At 37.6% G+C, this 15,000-nt stretch overlaps 2 protein-coding genes across 3 annotated transcripts in view; both read right to left on the reverse strand.

Annotated features, from left to right (window-relative positions):
* LOC144960730 (uncharacterized) overlaps window positions 1-8,813 on the reverse strand; it is a 26,607-nt gene extending 17,794 nt beyond the window's left edge. Inside the window, exons 1-3 of the mRNA XM_078894020.1 lie at window positions 8,726-8,813; window positions 8,030-8,116; window positions 6,834-6,912 (exon numbers count right to left, since the gene is read on the reverse strand). Coding sequence (XP_078750146.1) covers window positions 6,834-6,912; window positions 8,030-8,116; window positions 8,726-8,813 — 254 coding nt within the window. The remainder of the gene's footprint in view (window positions 1-6,833; window positions 6,913-8,029; window positions 8,117-8,725) is intronic.
* LOC144960474 (uncharacterized) overlaps window positions 1-15,000 on the reverse strand; it is a 310,958-nt gene that overhangs the window by 291,421 nt on the left and 4,537 nt on the right. The window contains exons 3-6 of one of the 2 annotated variants that reach the window (XR_013642856.1): window positions 14,296-14,361; window positions 10,128-10,243; window positions 8,705-8,794; window positions 7,826-8,116 (exon numbers count right to left, since the gene is read on the reverse strand). Coding sequence is in view for 1 of the 2 variants with exons in the window: in XM_078893588.1 (XP_078749714.1) it covers window positions 14,296-14,361 (66 nt within the window). In the remaining variant the exon portion in view is untranslated. Of the gene's footprint in view, window positions 1-7,825; window positions 8,117-8,704; window positions 8,795-10,127; window positions 10,244-14,295; window positions 14,362-15,000 lie in introns of those variants that run through there. The other variant, XM_078893588.1, reaches the window with a different exon arrangement.

Raw genomic sequence — 15,000 nt, forward strand, 5'->3', positions numbered from 1 at the left:
CTTAGAAGAGTCAAGACTTCTCTCTCCCACAAACAATACTTAGTGACGTCATTATAATAATAATAGCATGGGTTATAGAATTATAATTATAATACATCACTGATTGGTGGAAGGAAGGCATCACGTGAGATGCTCTGAGCATGCGCACAAGTCAGTTCTGAACTGACATCGTTTTCAAGTCAACTGGCCGTTGTTTATTTCTATTCGAAAGTCTCTATTTTTTTCTGTTGTAAAGGTCAGGAAGTGTTACATAATATTGAGAATAACAGATGATTAAATATTTAATAAGCTCTTATAAATATGAAAGGGGGAGACGAACAAGGAACCGTGTAGGTTGACATTGGTAGATAGTAATAACACAGTTGGTGTGTCATTTGGTTAGGATGAAGATGATCGGGTGTTCGTTTGGCATTTGACGCCCTCATTGACATCAACACTATTATTATCATTCATAAAATTTGATATGTAGATAGATGTTATTATTTCTTCTTGTTCTTGTTCTTGTTCTTGTTCTTGTTCTTGTTCTTGTTCTTCTTCTTCTTCTTCTTCTTCTTCTTCTTCTTCTTCTTCTTCTCTTCTTCTTCTTCTTCTTCTTTTTTCTTCTTCTTTTTCTTCTTCTTCTTCTTCTTCTTCTTCTTCTTCTTCTTCTTCTTCTTCTTCTTCTTCTTCTTCTTCTTCTTCTTCTTCTTCTTCTTCTTCTTCTTCTTCTTCTATAAACGTTCATGGATACACACAGTTTTGTGTGTTGGTCCGTTATACTTCCGGATGGCAATGTTATGAGCTTCTTAGCCAAGCGCATACTATCTATACGCTTGCCATCCGGAAATATAACGGACCACCACACAAAACTAGGTGTAACTATGAACTTTAAACAGTTTGGTGAGAACTACTCATAAATGCGGATGGCAAAAAGCAATAACAAAGACCTGAGTGACGTCAAATTCATACTATCTATGTAGAGAAAAACCCCACGGTTTCACATTTAATTTAATATTTGTGGTTGAACATTCAATTTTCAGCAATAAATACGGGCTTTTATAAAGCGCAATATCCACTCAATGTGCTCAAAGCGCTTTACAAAGAGTCGTTGACCAACAGCAACATGTGACATTTAGATAGGGACATGGCGCCTTTTAGGCGATATTACAATTTCTTTTTTCCGACAGACAACGCTGTTAACGTACTCATTTTACACCTGAGTACAGTGAGAGAATGTGAGTAAAGAGCCTTTTCCAAGGACTCAACTATGCGCCCGATCGAGCGAGGCTCGAACCCAGGACCTTCAGATCCGTAAGCGAGTGTCATACCACTAGACCACATAGCATTGAAACGGTGGGTTACATTTAATCTATTTTCACTTCTCCGCGGTGCTGCTTCGGCATTGGAATTTGCTTGGAAAAATTTAATATGTGTTATCATTGACGTAAATAATGATTATATGTGACCCACCGTCTCAAAACGGTATAATGTCGGAACGAACCAGATGCTTAAAAGCCGAATTAAATGTTAAACTGGTCAAAAATATAAATTGTTGGCATTAGCACCCTAAAATATGGTATCCATTCTCCTCAATAAAACATACAAACTCAACACAAGTCTGATATTTCTGGCTTTAAATTCAATTTTCAACATCTTACTCATCCCGACTTAATAGCGTTTTGAGGCGAAGGGTCACATATGTTGAATCCAATCTTAGTCATCTCTACTGGAAAAACACATGACATGGCAGGCATCGTATTATCCTGAACAAATTTTGATTCAAAACTGTATTTTTGTAAAATTAATAACAGACATAATTCAAAAGAAGATAACACTGAACAAAAATTTTTTAAAAAAGCACATACGAACAAAAACAAAAACAAAAAAAAAAGAGAAAGAAAAACAACAACAACAACAAAAACAACAGCAACAACAACAACAACAACAACAACAAAAAGAACAACCCCCCCCCCAAAAAAAAAACAAAAAACAAAACAAACAAACCTGAAGGATGTTTTGTTTTGTTTTTTTTTAAATCCATTGATATCGAATCTCTAAACATATCGATTTTTTTACGCTAAACATCACGCTATGTATTATCGATAATATCCCTATCATCATTACGTTTCTCACTCTGTCATCACCAAGGTAAAGGCCACACGCCAATCTTATTATCGATATTTTGATATAATACTATCCCTACTTATTAAATAAACCTGAACATTATATCGATATAATTGAATAAGTGAAAGTCAAAACTATTATTACTGTTATCATTATCGATCTGATTATATCGAAATGTTCGTTTTGACTTCTTTACACAATTGTAGCCTTGCCTGTTTTGTGTTGTTTCTTTATATAATATGAGTCACAGCGTAGCCGTCGTTAACATTCATATAGCCTGACACTAGAACCCTACAGGACGTCATTTTTTGGTCAGTGTCAGGCTATAATTTTAGTGTAAATGTTGCTGCTCGAAGTATCCGATTTCCTGCCAACCAATGTTTTGTTTATTCATCTTAACTACGCCACTACCACATCATCTCATTCATCTGTGGTGTTTCATTCATCCTGTTTTCTTGATAAAGGGGAAACCCGAAACGTTCATTTGATCTGTTTTTGTAATAAAATTGAAGCTTACATTTTGGCTATAATTTTACGAAGGCCACTGCTAGAACCGTGGCCTTTGTAAAGTTATGGCCTGACACCGTAGCCATCGTGATGTTATAGCCTGATACTGAAACCCAAAAGGACTGGCAGTTTGACGTCATTATTTGGTTTTTGCACCGTCTATTGAGTTGTCGTTAGTAGAGCTTATGGAAACAAGTCATTTCATTGGTTGAACTATTGAATACAACTCACGATTTGTTTTCTTTTGTGGCAAAATACTGGCATTTTGACGTCATTTTTGGTCAGTATCAGTGTGGCCTTCGTAAAGTTATGGCCTGATAACACATAATATAGCAGTAATTTCTTGCGATACACAAAATTTCTTTAACAAAACATGCTCTACAACACACTGTTCAATTTCTTTAAATTTTATGATATAGAACAAGAAAAATGAATAAGAAAAATGTTGGTTGTATCGTAACGAATGTGACGATTTTCCTGTAGTTGGTGAGGAGAGGGTTAAGGGTTTTACGGCACTTGCAACACGTTAAGGTCATTTCAACGCCATGTACGTAAGTTTTCATGTGGTTGTCATTTTAGTTGAAGGCGTTTGAGAACTATTCTTCTTCTTCTATAAGTTCCAAGTCTGTGCCAGACATCGGTGATCATGGTACGCCATTCATCTCTCTGATCAGATAACCTCAGAAAACTAATATTACTCTCCTTTTTCTTTGTCACCCAGCTGTTCAAACTTTTCAAATATGTTTCTCTTAGGTCTACCTTTACTCTTTTTACCTTCTATCTTTCCTGTGAGAGCAAGATGTTCAATACATTTATGTCGATTTAAGTGCCCTAAAAATTGCATTTGTCTTTTTCTTATTGTACGAATTAATAACCTTTTAGTTTCATATTTCTCTAATACTTCTTCATTAGTTTTCTTCTCTGTCTATGAGATTCTTAACATCCTTCTAAGAAACCACATTTCTGCTGCCTCCATAGTTTCCCAAAATGGTATTTATAGCTACAAATAATGAAAATGTTGCTACTTGAAGCTTGAAGGAAAAACAAAAACAAACGATAAGTATTGAAATGTAAGATTCAATTTATTAGACGAAGACAGATACTGTGGACGTTTCGGGTTTTTCCTTTTATCAACAAAACACGATGAATGGCGTTTTTTTCCTCATCGTATTTTCTTTTTTTTTTTGGATAAGCCTTAATAATTCATTCATGGTGTTTTTTTGATATAGGGGAAACCCAAAACGTCCATAGTATCTGTCTTTGTCTAATAAATTGAAACTTACAATTCAATAGGGAATGAGATTAGCGGAAGAGTAGCGTCCCTTGATTGTACGTCACCACCGGAAAAGTTATTAGAGAGAAAATGTCATGTTGGTTGTGCGCATGCGTCTATCTCGTCCTCGCTTTCGGTGAATTATCGCATGCCCAATATAACGTTCTCTCTGTAAGGTGACGTCCAATCAAGGGACGCTACTCTTCCGCTAATCTCATTCCCTATACTTATCGTTATTTTCTTAGCCACAAATATGACATTTGGAGTTAATCTATTTTCAACTTATCTCGCATTTTGCAGGGTTGCCATAATGAATGCCACATCTCCATGCATCACGGTTCATAGCATCATTTTTCCTATCATCATTTACCTTAAAAATTGAGTTTTATATAGCGCAATATCCACTAAACGTGCTCAAAGCGCTTTACAAGGGGTCCCTGGCCAACAACAACACTTAACACGTAGGACGGGACATGACGCCTGTTAGGCGATATTTTATTTTTTTTCGGGCAGAGACAAAAATTTTAACGGTCAGGTACTCATTTTACACCTGAGTACGGTGAGAGAATGTGAGTAAACAGCCTTTTCCAAGGACTCAACTATGCGCCGAGCGCGAGGCTCGAACCCAGGACCTTCTGATCCGAAAGCGAGTGTCATACCACTTGACTACATAGCCGCACCGAGCCGCACAAAGGATGTCTTCCAAAAGTCTGTTTATTTCAACTTATACACCATCTAGTTATTTGCAAAAAGAATTCTTTATCTTTTCTTATTCTGATTGTTGTTATTATCGTTGTTATTGTTATTGTTGTCCTTGTTTTTGTTGTTGTTATTGTTCTTTTTATTTTTGTTGTTGTTATTGTTCTTTTTATTGTTGTTGTTCTTATTGTTGTAGTTGTTGTTATTGTTGTTGTTCTTATTGTTGTAGTTGTTGTTTTTGTTGTTCTTTTTATTTTTGTTGTTCTTATTTATTGTTGTTATTGTTGTTGTTCTTATTGTTGTAGTTGTTGTTGTTGTTGTTGTTGTTCTTATTGTTATAGTTGTTGTTGTTGTTGTTGTTCTTATTGTTGTAGTTGTTGTTATTGTTGTTGTTCTTATTGTTGTAGTTGTTGTTATTGTTGTTGTTCTTATTGTTGTAGTTGTTGTTATTGTTGTTGTTCTTATTGTTGCAGTTGTTGTTATTGTTGTTGTTCTTATTGTTGTTGTCATGATGTCGTTGATGTAGTTATTGTTGTTGTTATTATTGTTGTTGTTGGCATTTTTGTTGTTGTTGTTGTTTAATTATCGTTGTTGTTATTGTTGTTGATTGTATTGGGGGTTTTTTTTTTTGGTTTGTTTTTGTTACTGTTATTGTTGCTGTTGTGTTATTATGGTTGTTTTTGTTGTTGTTGTTGTTATTGCGGTTATTATTATTGGTATGATTGTTGTTATTGTTGTTTTTGTTTTGTTGTTTTTGTTGTTCTTATAGTTATGTTTTGTTTGTTGTTTTTTTTTCATTGTTGTTGTTATTATTGTAACATGCTGTTGTTGTCATTGTTGTTGTTTGTTGTTGTTGGTGGTCGTGTTGTTATTTTTGTTGTAATTGTTGTACATGTTGTGGCAGTTATTGCTGTTATGGTTTTTGTTGTTATCGTTGTTGTTATTGTTGTTTTTGTTCTTGTTGTTTTTGTTGCCATTGTTGCCATCATTGTGTTGTTGTATCGTTGTTGATGTTGCTATTGTTTTATTGTCCTTGTTATCCTTGCTGTTGTTGTTGTTGTTCATGATATTGTTGCTCATGTTGTTGCTGTCAGGTTAATCCGAAGAAGAAGAAGAAGAAGAAGAAGAAGAAGAAGACGAAGAAGACGAAGAAGAAGACGAAGACGAAGAAGAAGAAGAAGAAGAAGAAGAAGAAGAAGAAGAAGAAGAAGAAGAAGAAGAAGAAGAAGAAGAAGAAGAAGAAGAAGAAGAAGAAGAAGAAGAAGAAGCTGAAGAAGAAGAAGAACAACAACAACAACAACAACAACAACAAACAACAAAAGAAGAAAAAGAAAAAGAAAAAAGAAACCCGGGCAAAATTGTCTTATTTTGTCTTGAGATCCAATAAATGAATTATAAATTACCATCAAAGTGTCTGTAGCGTGAATTATTGAATGTTCTAGTGGTTTCGAAGGCCCCGACAGACAGTTCAGGTGGTAGAGCACTCACTTCACACGCAAAGAGACCAAGATTTGATCCCTTGGTGCAGTTGAGATTTTTTTTTTGGGATCTTACTTCTGACCCTCCCTGTATACCCAGCAGTGAATGGGTGGTGGGTAGCAGCTGGGTCTGTTGTTGGATCTTGCGGAATGTACCTACTTTGCGATATAGACTAGCGTCCGATCCAAAGGGTAGCAAGCAATTGATGTTGTCCGTCCGTTTCACGCTATAGGGAATGAGATTAGCGAAAGAGTAGCGTCCCTTGATTGATTAGACGTCACCCATAGTCTGTGACGTCACCGACTATGGGTGACGTCCAATCAAGGGACGTTACTCTTCCGCTAATCTCATTCCCTATGTGTAGAAACAGGGATAAACTCCGGCTCAATGACTGTGAAGGACTTGTTTTATTTATAGCTTGTGGATAGCTTGTTTTTTTAATATATATTTTGTAAAGCAAATCTCACGCTGATTCTGTGTATTCCGAATTGTTCAGCAGATAGAGCGTTCGCTTCTCACGCGAAGAGATCGAGATTGAACCCGGATAAAGCCGAGGATTTTTTTTTTCCTCTGTCCCCCCCCCCCCCCACCCAACCCCTCCTCACTCCCCTGTCCATCCAGTATTGATTGGGTCGCTGGGACTGTCAGCTCTAGCGGAAAGTACTTTGCATTCATTAAAATCCTATCCAAAGGATAGCAAGAAATTGCTGTTGTCCTTTGTTTAACGCCGTATATACCGGGATAAACACCGGCCTTTACGGTGCTAAATTACTTGGAATATGCCACTCGTTCAATGACGACAAATGTGACCCTCCGTCTCAAAACGGTATTATGTCGGGATGTTTCAGATCCTAAAAAGTGAATTTAGAGATAGAATTATGAGAAATTGGAGCTTAGAAGTTTTTGCAACGCAAGAAATAGTCTTTATACTCCACCATAACGTACAGAGATTAAACCCAAGTTGGATATTTGTGGCTATGAATTCAATTTCCCTTACCGGATGGATCCCGACATAATACCGCTTCGATACGGTGGGTCACAAATTTCGTTGCACTGACAACAACAACAACAACAACAAAATATAAAAAGCATTGTTTGCGACGTGTATACTTATTTACAGGTCGGATAACCCAATGTGTTACGGGCCCATTGTTATAATGTACATACATACACTCAACCCGACGCACGTACATTAATAAGGTCCATTATATCAATGTTAATTAAAACAGGCCCATAATTCCATTCGGCTATCAGACCTGCAAATAATAATACTAATAATAATATGTGCACCTTAGATTGTTTTGTGATGAACAAGTATAAAAATAAATGTATGATTTATACACTTTTATTCCAAAGTATAAAATGAATGGAGTCATTAATTAATTGGAAAAATATACCAGAAGAATGAGGATTAATGCTGGGTTTAGTAGTCTTTATTGATTTGGCTTTGATAAGAAATATACGAAAGAGAAAGAAAAACCGCAGGGATTTATACTGTTAATTATACTTAATTAATTAGCAAGGCTATATTTAACAGCATATTCTTTGTGAGATGATATTTGTTGACATTAATCAAATTATTCGAAAAGAATTAGTGTAGAACAATAGAATTATGCGTATATATATATATATATATTATATATATATATATATATATATATATATATATATATATTTAAAAGACTTAGAAGAGTAACTTCAGTCAATTAAAAGTTACAATGAAAGTGAGTTAATGTAAATTTAATATAAATTTATTCTCAATTCAACTTTATCATGATGTTATAATTGTTATTATTATTTTTATTATTATAATTCATTTATTCACAACACTATTGATTGAGCGTGTCATGAAACATTTTTTTTTATTTTGGAACATTTAGAAGAACGATGATAATAATACAGTATATTCTCATTACATCAACGTCATATCATTTTGGTATTGTTTTTTTTTCCTGTGATAAGTCGAACTTCCGTAGTTTCTCAGAAAAAGTCCACAATTCCACCATTGTAATCCCGATAGAAAGACTTTGTGAATGACGAGGTTGTCAGGGGTATCTGAAATAGCAGATAAATCCAATTATAATACATCACTGATTGGTGGAAGGCATCTCATGTGAAGACAAGTGTATTGTTTTGAGATGGTACACTTATATATTGCAAAATATCCACTAAACGTGCTCAAATCGCTTTACAAGGGTCTCTTACAAACAGCAACACTTAAACATGTTGGACGAGACATATTTGATGTCTGTAAGGCGATATCAGACAACGCTGTTAACGGCCAGGTACTTATTATTTTACACCTGGATACGGTGAGAGAATGTGAGTAAAGAGTCATTTTTTATAAATAAAGAACTTACTCAACTATACGCTACCCAAAGCGGGACTCGAACCTAGGACCACCTTCCGATCTGAAGGTAAGGGTCACACCACAAGACAACATATTAAAAAAAAACAACAAAAAAACAAAGCAAACCAAAAAAACAAAACAAAAAGAAAAACAAGAACAAAACTAAACGACCACCCCACCCCTCTTTTTAAAAAAACCAACAAAACAACAAAACTCCCCAAAAAACCCAAGAAAAACAGAAAGGGGGCTTGGAGATGCGCTATACAAATATTCATCATATTATACGAGCTTACCAGTTTATCCCCAGTAGTAACCGCCAGCCTTTTTGCCATATCCGAATAGAGAGTTCTCTACCTTGATTAATCGTTTGATGATATCGTCATCTGTGGGGAAGACATTCATTGGTTAGATAGATTCTGTGGTAGAGGTAGTAGTAGTAGTATAGTAGTAGTATGGTAGTAGTAGTAGTAGTAGTAGTAGTAGTAGTAGTAGTATAGTAGTAGTAGTAGTAGTAGTAAGTAGTAGTAGTAGTAGTAAGTAGAGTAGTAGTTAGTAGTAGTAGTAGTAGTAGTAGTAGTAGTAGTTAGTAGTAGTAGTAGTATAGTAGTAGTAGTAGTAGTAGTAGTAGTAAGTAGTAGTAGTATAGTAGTAGTAGTAGTAGTAGTAGTAGTAGTAGTAGTAGTAGTAGTTAGAGTAGTAGTTAGTAGTAGTTAGTAGTAGTAGTGTAGTAGTAGTAGTAGTAGTGTAGTTAGTAGTAGTAGTAGTTAGTAGTGTATAGTAGTAGTTAGTAGTAGTATAGTAGTAGTAGTAGTATAGTAGTATGTAGTAGTAGTAGTAGTTAGTAGTAGTAGTAGTAGTAGTAGTATAGTAGTAGTAGTAGTAGTAGAGTATAGTAGTAGTAGTAGTAGTAGTAGTAGTAGTAGTAGTAGTAGTAGTAGTAGTAGTAGTAGTAGTAGTAGTAGTAGTAGTAGTAAGTAGTAGTAGTAGTAGTAGTAGTAGTAGTAGTAGTAGTAGTAGTAGTAGTAGTAGTAGTAGTAGTAGTAGTAGGTAGTAGTAGTAGTAGTATAGTAGTAGTAGTAGTATGTAGTAGTAGTGTAGTAGTAGTAGAGTATATAGTAGTAGTAGTAGTAGTAGTGTAGATAGTAGTAGAGTAGTAGTAAGGTAGTAGTAGTAGTAAGTAGTAGATATAGTAGAGAGTGTAGTAGTAGTGGTAGTAGAGATCGAAAGAGAAAGAGAGAAAGAAAGAAATGGGGGGGGGGAGGATTAGATAAAGAGAGAGGGGAGAGTGAGTGAGTGAGAGTGATAGAATAAGAGAGTGAGCGAGAGAGAGAGAGAGTGTGTGTTTGTGTATGTGTGTGTGTGTGAGTTAGGAGAGGAAGAAGAAAGAAAGAGAAGAGAAGAGAGAGAGAGAGAGAGAGAGAGAGAGAGAGAGAGAGAACATGAGAGAGGAAAAAAGAAATATAGTTGAAAAGCGAGAGAAAGAGCTTGTGAGAGAGATAGAGGGAGATGGAGAGAGATAGAGAAAGAGAGATAGAGGAAGATAAGAGGAGAGAGAATAGAGGAGAGAGAGATAGAGGAGAGAGATAAAGGAGAGAGATAGATAGAGGAGACAGAAGAGAGAAGAGAGAGAGAGAGAGAGAGAGAGAGAGAGAGAGAGAGTGGTGGATAAAACGATTAAAATTGTAATGGCAAGGGGGGGGGGGGGGTGAAACGTACCGATTCTTCCGGGTGAACCTCTGGGGCCATAGTCTCCCTTATCTCCTCGGGCTCCTGGGTGGCCTCTTGGCCCGATCACTCCTGGAAGGCCCTTGTCCCTGGAAGTCCTTGGGGGCCTGTGAATAAATTATGCAAATAAGGAATTAACTCTCTCCTTACCAGTTACTTCAGAATTTTACCCGAGACGTCCTACACAAAAATAGATTTTTCAAACAGAATAGTAACGAGTATATGTGACCACCGTCTCAAAACGGTATTATGTCGGAACGAACCAGATGCTTAACTGCCGAATTAAATGTTAAACTGGTCAAAAATATAAATTGTTGGCATTAGCACCCTTAAATATGGTATCCATTCTCCTCAATAAAACATATAAACTCAACACAAGACTGATATTTCTGGCTATAAATTCAATTTTCAACACCTTAACCATCCCGACTTATTACCGTTTTGAGGCGAAGGGTCACATATTCTATATTTTGTTCAGAAAAATGAGCTCTGCTGCAACACAGTGTCAAGTTTTTTTTATAGCTAAAACTATAACAAAATGAAATCAAAATAAAAAAACTGTTGGTTGCATCGCAACAAATGTGACGATTTTCCCTATTGGTGGTAAGGAGGGATTAATCATCAATTTTACCACGGTGAGAATAGTCTTCAACAGTCGTACTGTCACTTCCTTCCTAATGACGTATGGTAACTTAGTAACACTGGCTCTAAACTATCGGAACAATGGCGGACGCCGTATGAAATATTTCCCCGGCGAGCTTAAACGCGTATCCAGAGGTAAAAAACCCCCATCAATTTGATCATGTATTGACTTTTACACATTCTGATCACAAGGCATATGAAAAGTTCTAGCCAGCATGAAGAATAAAAAGTAATGATTTTCTTTGTTTAGAACCAAGATGGCCGCCGTTACCGGGCGCGTGACATCAGACTATTGAATCCAATTATTTACAAAACCCCAACAAAATACGTAATCAGTCGTTCAATTTTGTGTCGCTCTTCAGAGCCACGAGGCCCTTAGAGCGTAGCCATCGTTAACGTAATATAGATAGTATGCAGATGACGTCACTCAGGCCTTTGTTATTGTTTTTGCCATCCGCGTTTGTGAGTTGTTCTCACTAAACTGTATTAACCTGACAATAAAAGTTCATGGTTACACAGAGTTTGCGTGTTGGTCCGTTATACTTCCGGATGGCAATGTTGTGAACTCCTTGGCCAAGCGCATTCTATCTATAGCCTGACACTAGAACCGTGGCCTTCGTAAAGTTATGGCCAAAAAATGACCTCAAAATGCCAGTCTTTTGCCACAAAAGAAAACAAATCGTGAGTTGAATTCAATAGTTCAACCAATGAAATGACTTGTTTCCATGAGCTCTACTAACGACAACTCACTAGGCGGTGCAAAAACCAAATAATGACGTCAAACTGCCAGTCCTTTTGGGTTTCAGTGTATAACATAACATAACGATGGCTACGCTAGAACCCTCTAGGACTGGCATTTTGACGTCATTTTTCAGGTTTGTATAACGTCTAGTGAGTTGTCGTTAGTAGAGCTCAAGGAAACAAGTAATTTCATTGGTTGAACTGTTGAATACAACTCACGATTTGTTTTCTTTTGTGGCCAAAGACTGGCATTTTGACGTCATTTTTGGTCAGTTTCAGGCCATAACTTTACGAAGGCCACGCTGATATTATTAAAAATTATGCTGCCTTTTTCGCCACGACATCATAAGACATCGTCTCCTAGGCATTCCACGAAGGAATATAGAAAACTCATCAAACAAGATGTCTGATGTCAACAGGAATCACCCATGTCGTCCAAGTGAGCAAATTGGGGATTATTAATAATCTTGCTCAAGGAAAAAAACGAAAGTGCCTGAAGCGGGGCTCGAAACCTTCGTCTTTCAGGGGTCGCAGTGCAATGCCTTAACCACTCGGCCACTTTCCCCCGCACCCCCCCCCCCCTCAATTATCATTATCATCACCATTAAAAACCCCCGATCATTACTGTGTGATTTGACTTGATAGGTTCATTAGTTATTTATCTATGCTAATCCTTCTGTTACATTCAAACATTCAAACACGATCAAAGTGTCTTTCCCCAGGTCAAAACGCCATTTGGTTATTCCCAGCGGTGACACACAAACGCAGACAGACGGGCGGCGGGCAGACAGACAGCCGCCCCCCCCCCCCCCCACCCCCCACCCCTCCCTCAGACAAGACAAGCAAAGCGAGGCGGTTAAGTAGTTAGTGTGGGTATTTATTTATCTCGAATGCCTTAGGGTCAAATGCAACCAAGAAGAAAAAGAAAAAGGCAATATATTTTTTTTTAAATTGGCTTGAAACAACGTGCACTTATGTGCAGGTCTGATAGCCCAATTAATTCCTTATGGGCTCATTGTTGTAATGGAAATCTCAAAACAATGACGCAAAACATTGTCCATTACAACAATGTTATACTAGGCCCATAAGTGGGTTCGGATGTCAGACCTGCATATGCATATATGTGACCCTCCGTCTCCAAACGGTATGATGTCGGGATGATTCAGACCCCAACAAGTGAATTTAGAGATAAAATGATGAGAAATTTGACTTTAGAAGTTTTTGCAATGCAAGAAATAGGCTTTATACTCCACCTTAAAGTACAGAAATTAAACTCAAGTTGGATATTTGTGGCTATGAATTCAATTTCCCTTACCGAGTGGATCCCGACATAATACCGCTTCGATACGATACATATTATGTAAACGTCGGTTTGAAATTGTGCGCTTTAAAAAACCCCAAAAAACTAACTGTAAAAAACAAATCATTTTCATTGGAGTTTATGTGTCGGTTTCTATAGTGTGATACGGACAATAGCAATTACTTGCTACCATTTGGATCGGATCAGGGACGGGTGAACTTGCTACTACACCATCCAGTCACACCTTAAACCCTCTCCTTACCATCCATAGGAAAATCGTCACATTCGTTACGATACAACCAACATTTTTCTGATTCAAATTTCATCATGTGTACATCATAAAAGTTAAAGAAAATGAACAGTGTATTGTAGGTCATGTTTTGCTGAAATTATGTATTGCAAGAACTTTACTGCTATATGTGTTTGAGTGATAAAAAATATATTTTTGTGTTAGTTGGGTGTGACGTTTTGGGGAAAATCCTAAAAATGGCTGGTAAGGAGAGAGAAGACCTCCTACCCAATTAATCAGTAAGTCAAGTAAGTAGACTTCACACCCATCAATAAGTAGAACTGTTAATCTTCATACATAATGCATATAAACATTATATGCAGAGGCGGTGCAACCTATTGGCCTTTCAGTAACCTGCCCCCCCCCCCCCCCCCCCCGCCACACACACACACAACCCTCCCCCCAACCACACACCCTTTTTGAATCTCACCCTCACGCTTTTAAACTTATTGCTGGTTTAACGACCCCCCCCCCACCATCTCTCTCTCTCTCTCTCTCTCTCTCTCTCTCTCTTTCTCTATTATTTTCCCCCTTTCTTTCTTTCTTTCTTTCTTTCTTTCTTTCTATCTGCTTCTCTCAAATCTACTTAATTTTGTCAGGCTGCCCCAGAATAAACTACATAGCCATTAGACCCATTCGATTTACATTAAACCGCTTGGTTGTACACAATCTAATCCCCCCCCCCCCCACCCCAACCACCGCCACCAACCACACACAGTACAAGATAAGTGAACACCTCATTTTCTTCCATTTTCCACGCTCTATAACTTTCCCCTCGTCATTTCACGCATACATATGTAAATGAATTGAGGAGTGACTTTGGTGTGAATTTAAAATTAGACTTATGACTTGATCTTAGAGCAAGAAAAGAGAGAAGATAGAGAGAGAGAGGGGGGGGGGAGGGAGAGAGAGATAGAAGGAGAGATAGAGAAACACACACACACACACAGAGAAAGAGAGAGAAAGAGAGAGAGATAGAAAGAAAGAGAGAAAGAGAGAAAGAGAGAGAGAGAAACACACACACACACACACACAGAGGAAAGGGGAGAGAGAGAGGGAGAGAGAGAGAGAGAGAGAAACACACACACACACACAGAAACACACACACACATACACACACACACAAACACACACACACACACAGACATAGAGAGAGAGGGGGGGGGGGGGTGGAGTGGTTGTCTTACCTGGTAATCCATCAAATCCTGGTGGTCCGACAGGGCCTGCAGGTCCGATATCACCTTTTTCTCCAGCTGGAATGAGGTAAAGGGGGTGTGATGGGGGTAGGGGGGGGGGGTAATATTACCATTGGAGTCTTTAAATCATCATCATTCTGCGGCTATGTGGTCAAGTGGTATGACACTCGCTTTCGGATCGGAAGGTCCTGGGTTCGAACCTCGCGCTCGGCGCATAGTTGAGTCCTTGGAAAAGACTCTTTACCCACATTCTCTCACCGTACTCAGGTGTAAAACGATACCTGGCCGTTAACAGTGTTGTCTTTGTCCGAAAAATTGTAATATCGCCTAATAGGCGTTATGTCCCGTCCTACATGTTAAATGTTGCTGTTGACCAGGGACCCCTTGTAAAGCGCTTTGAGCACATTTAGTGGATATTGCACTATATAAAAGCTCATTTTTTATCATCATCATTGCCTTTTTCACCCTGAGTCAGAGTATAGTTTTGAGACGCCGGGTCACATATATAAAGTAGTCAACATTTTTTAAAAATTGAGATTTTCTATTTGCAATATCCACTAAACGTGCTCAAAGCGCTATACAAACGGTCCGTGACCAACAGCAACACGTAACATGTAGGACGGGACATAACGCCTATTATGCGATATTACAATTTATTTTTAGACAACGCTGTTGACGGCCAAGTACTCATTTTAC

Source organism: Berghia stephanieae, chromosome 15 (assembly GCF_034508935.2).
Source record: "Berghia stephanieae isolate SIO BIC M18660-M18661 chromosome 15, UCSD_Bste_1.3, whole genome shotgun sequence".
Classification (NCBI taxonomy): domain Eukaryota; kingdom Metazoa; phylum Mollusca; class Gastropoda; order Nudibranchia; family Aeolidiidae; genus Berghia; species Berghia stephanieae.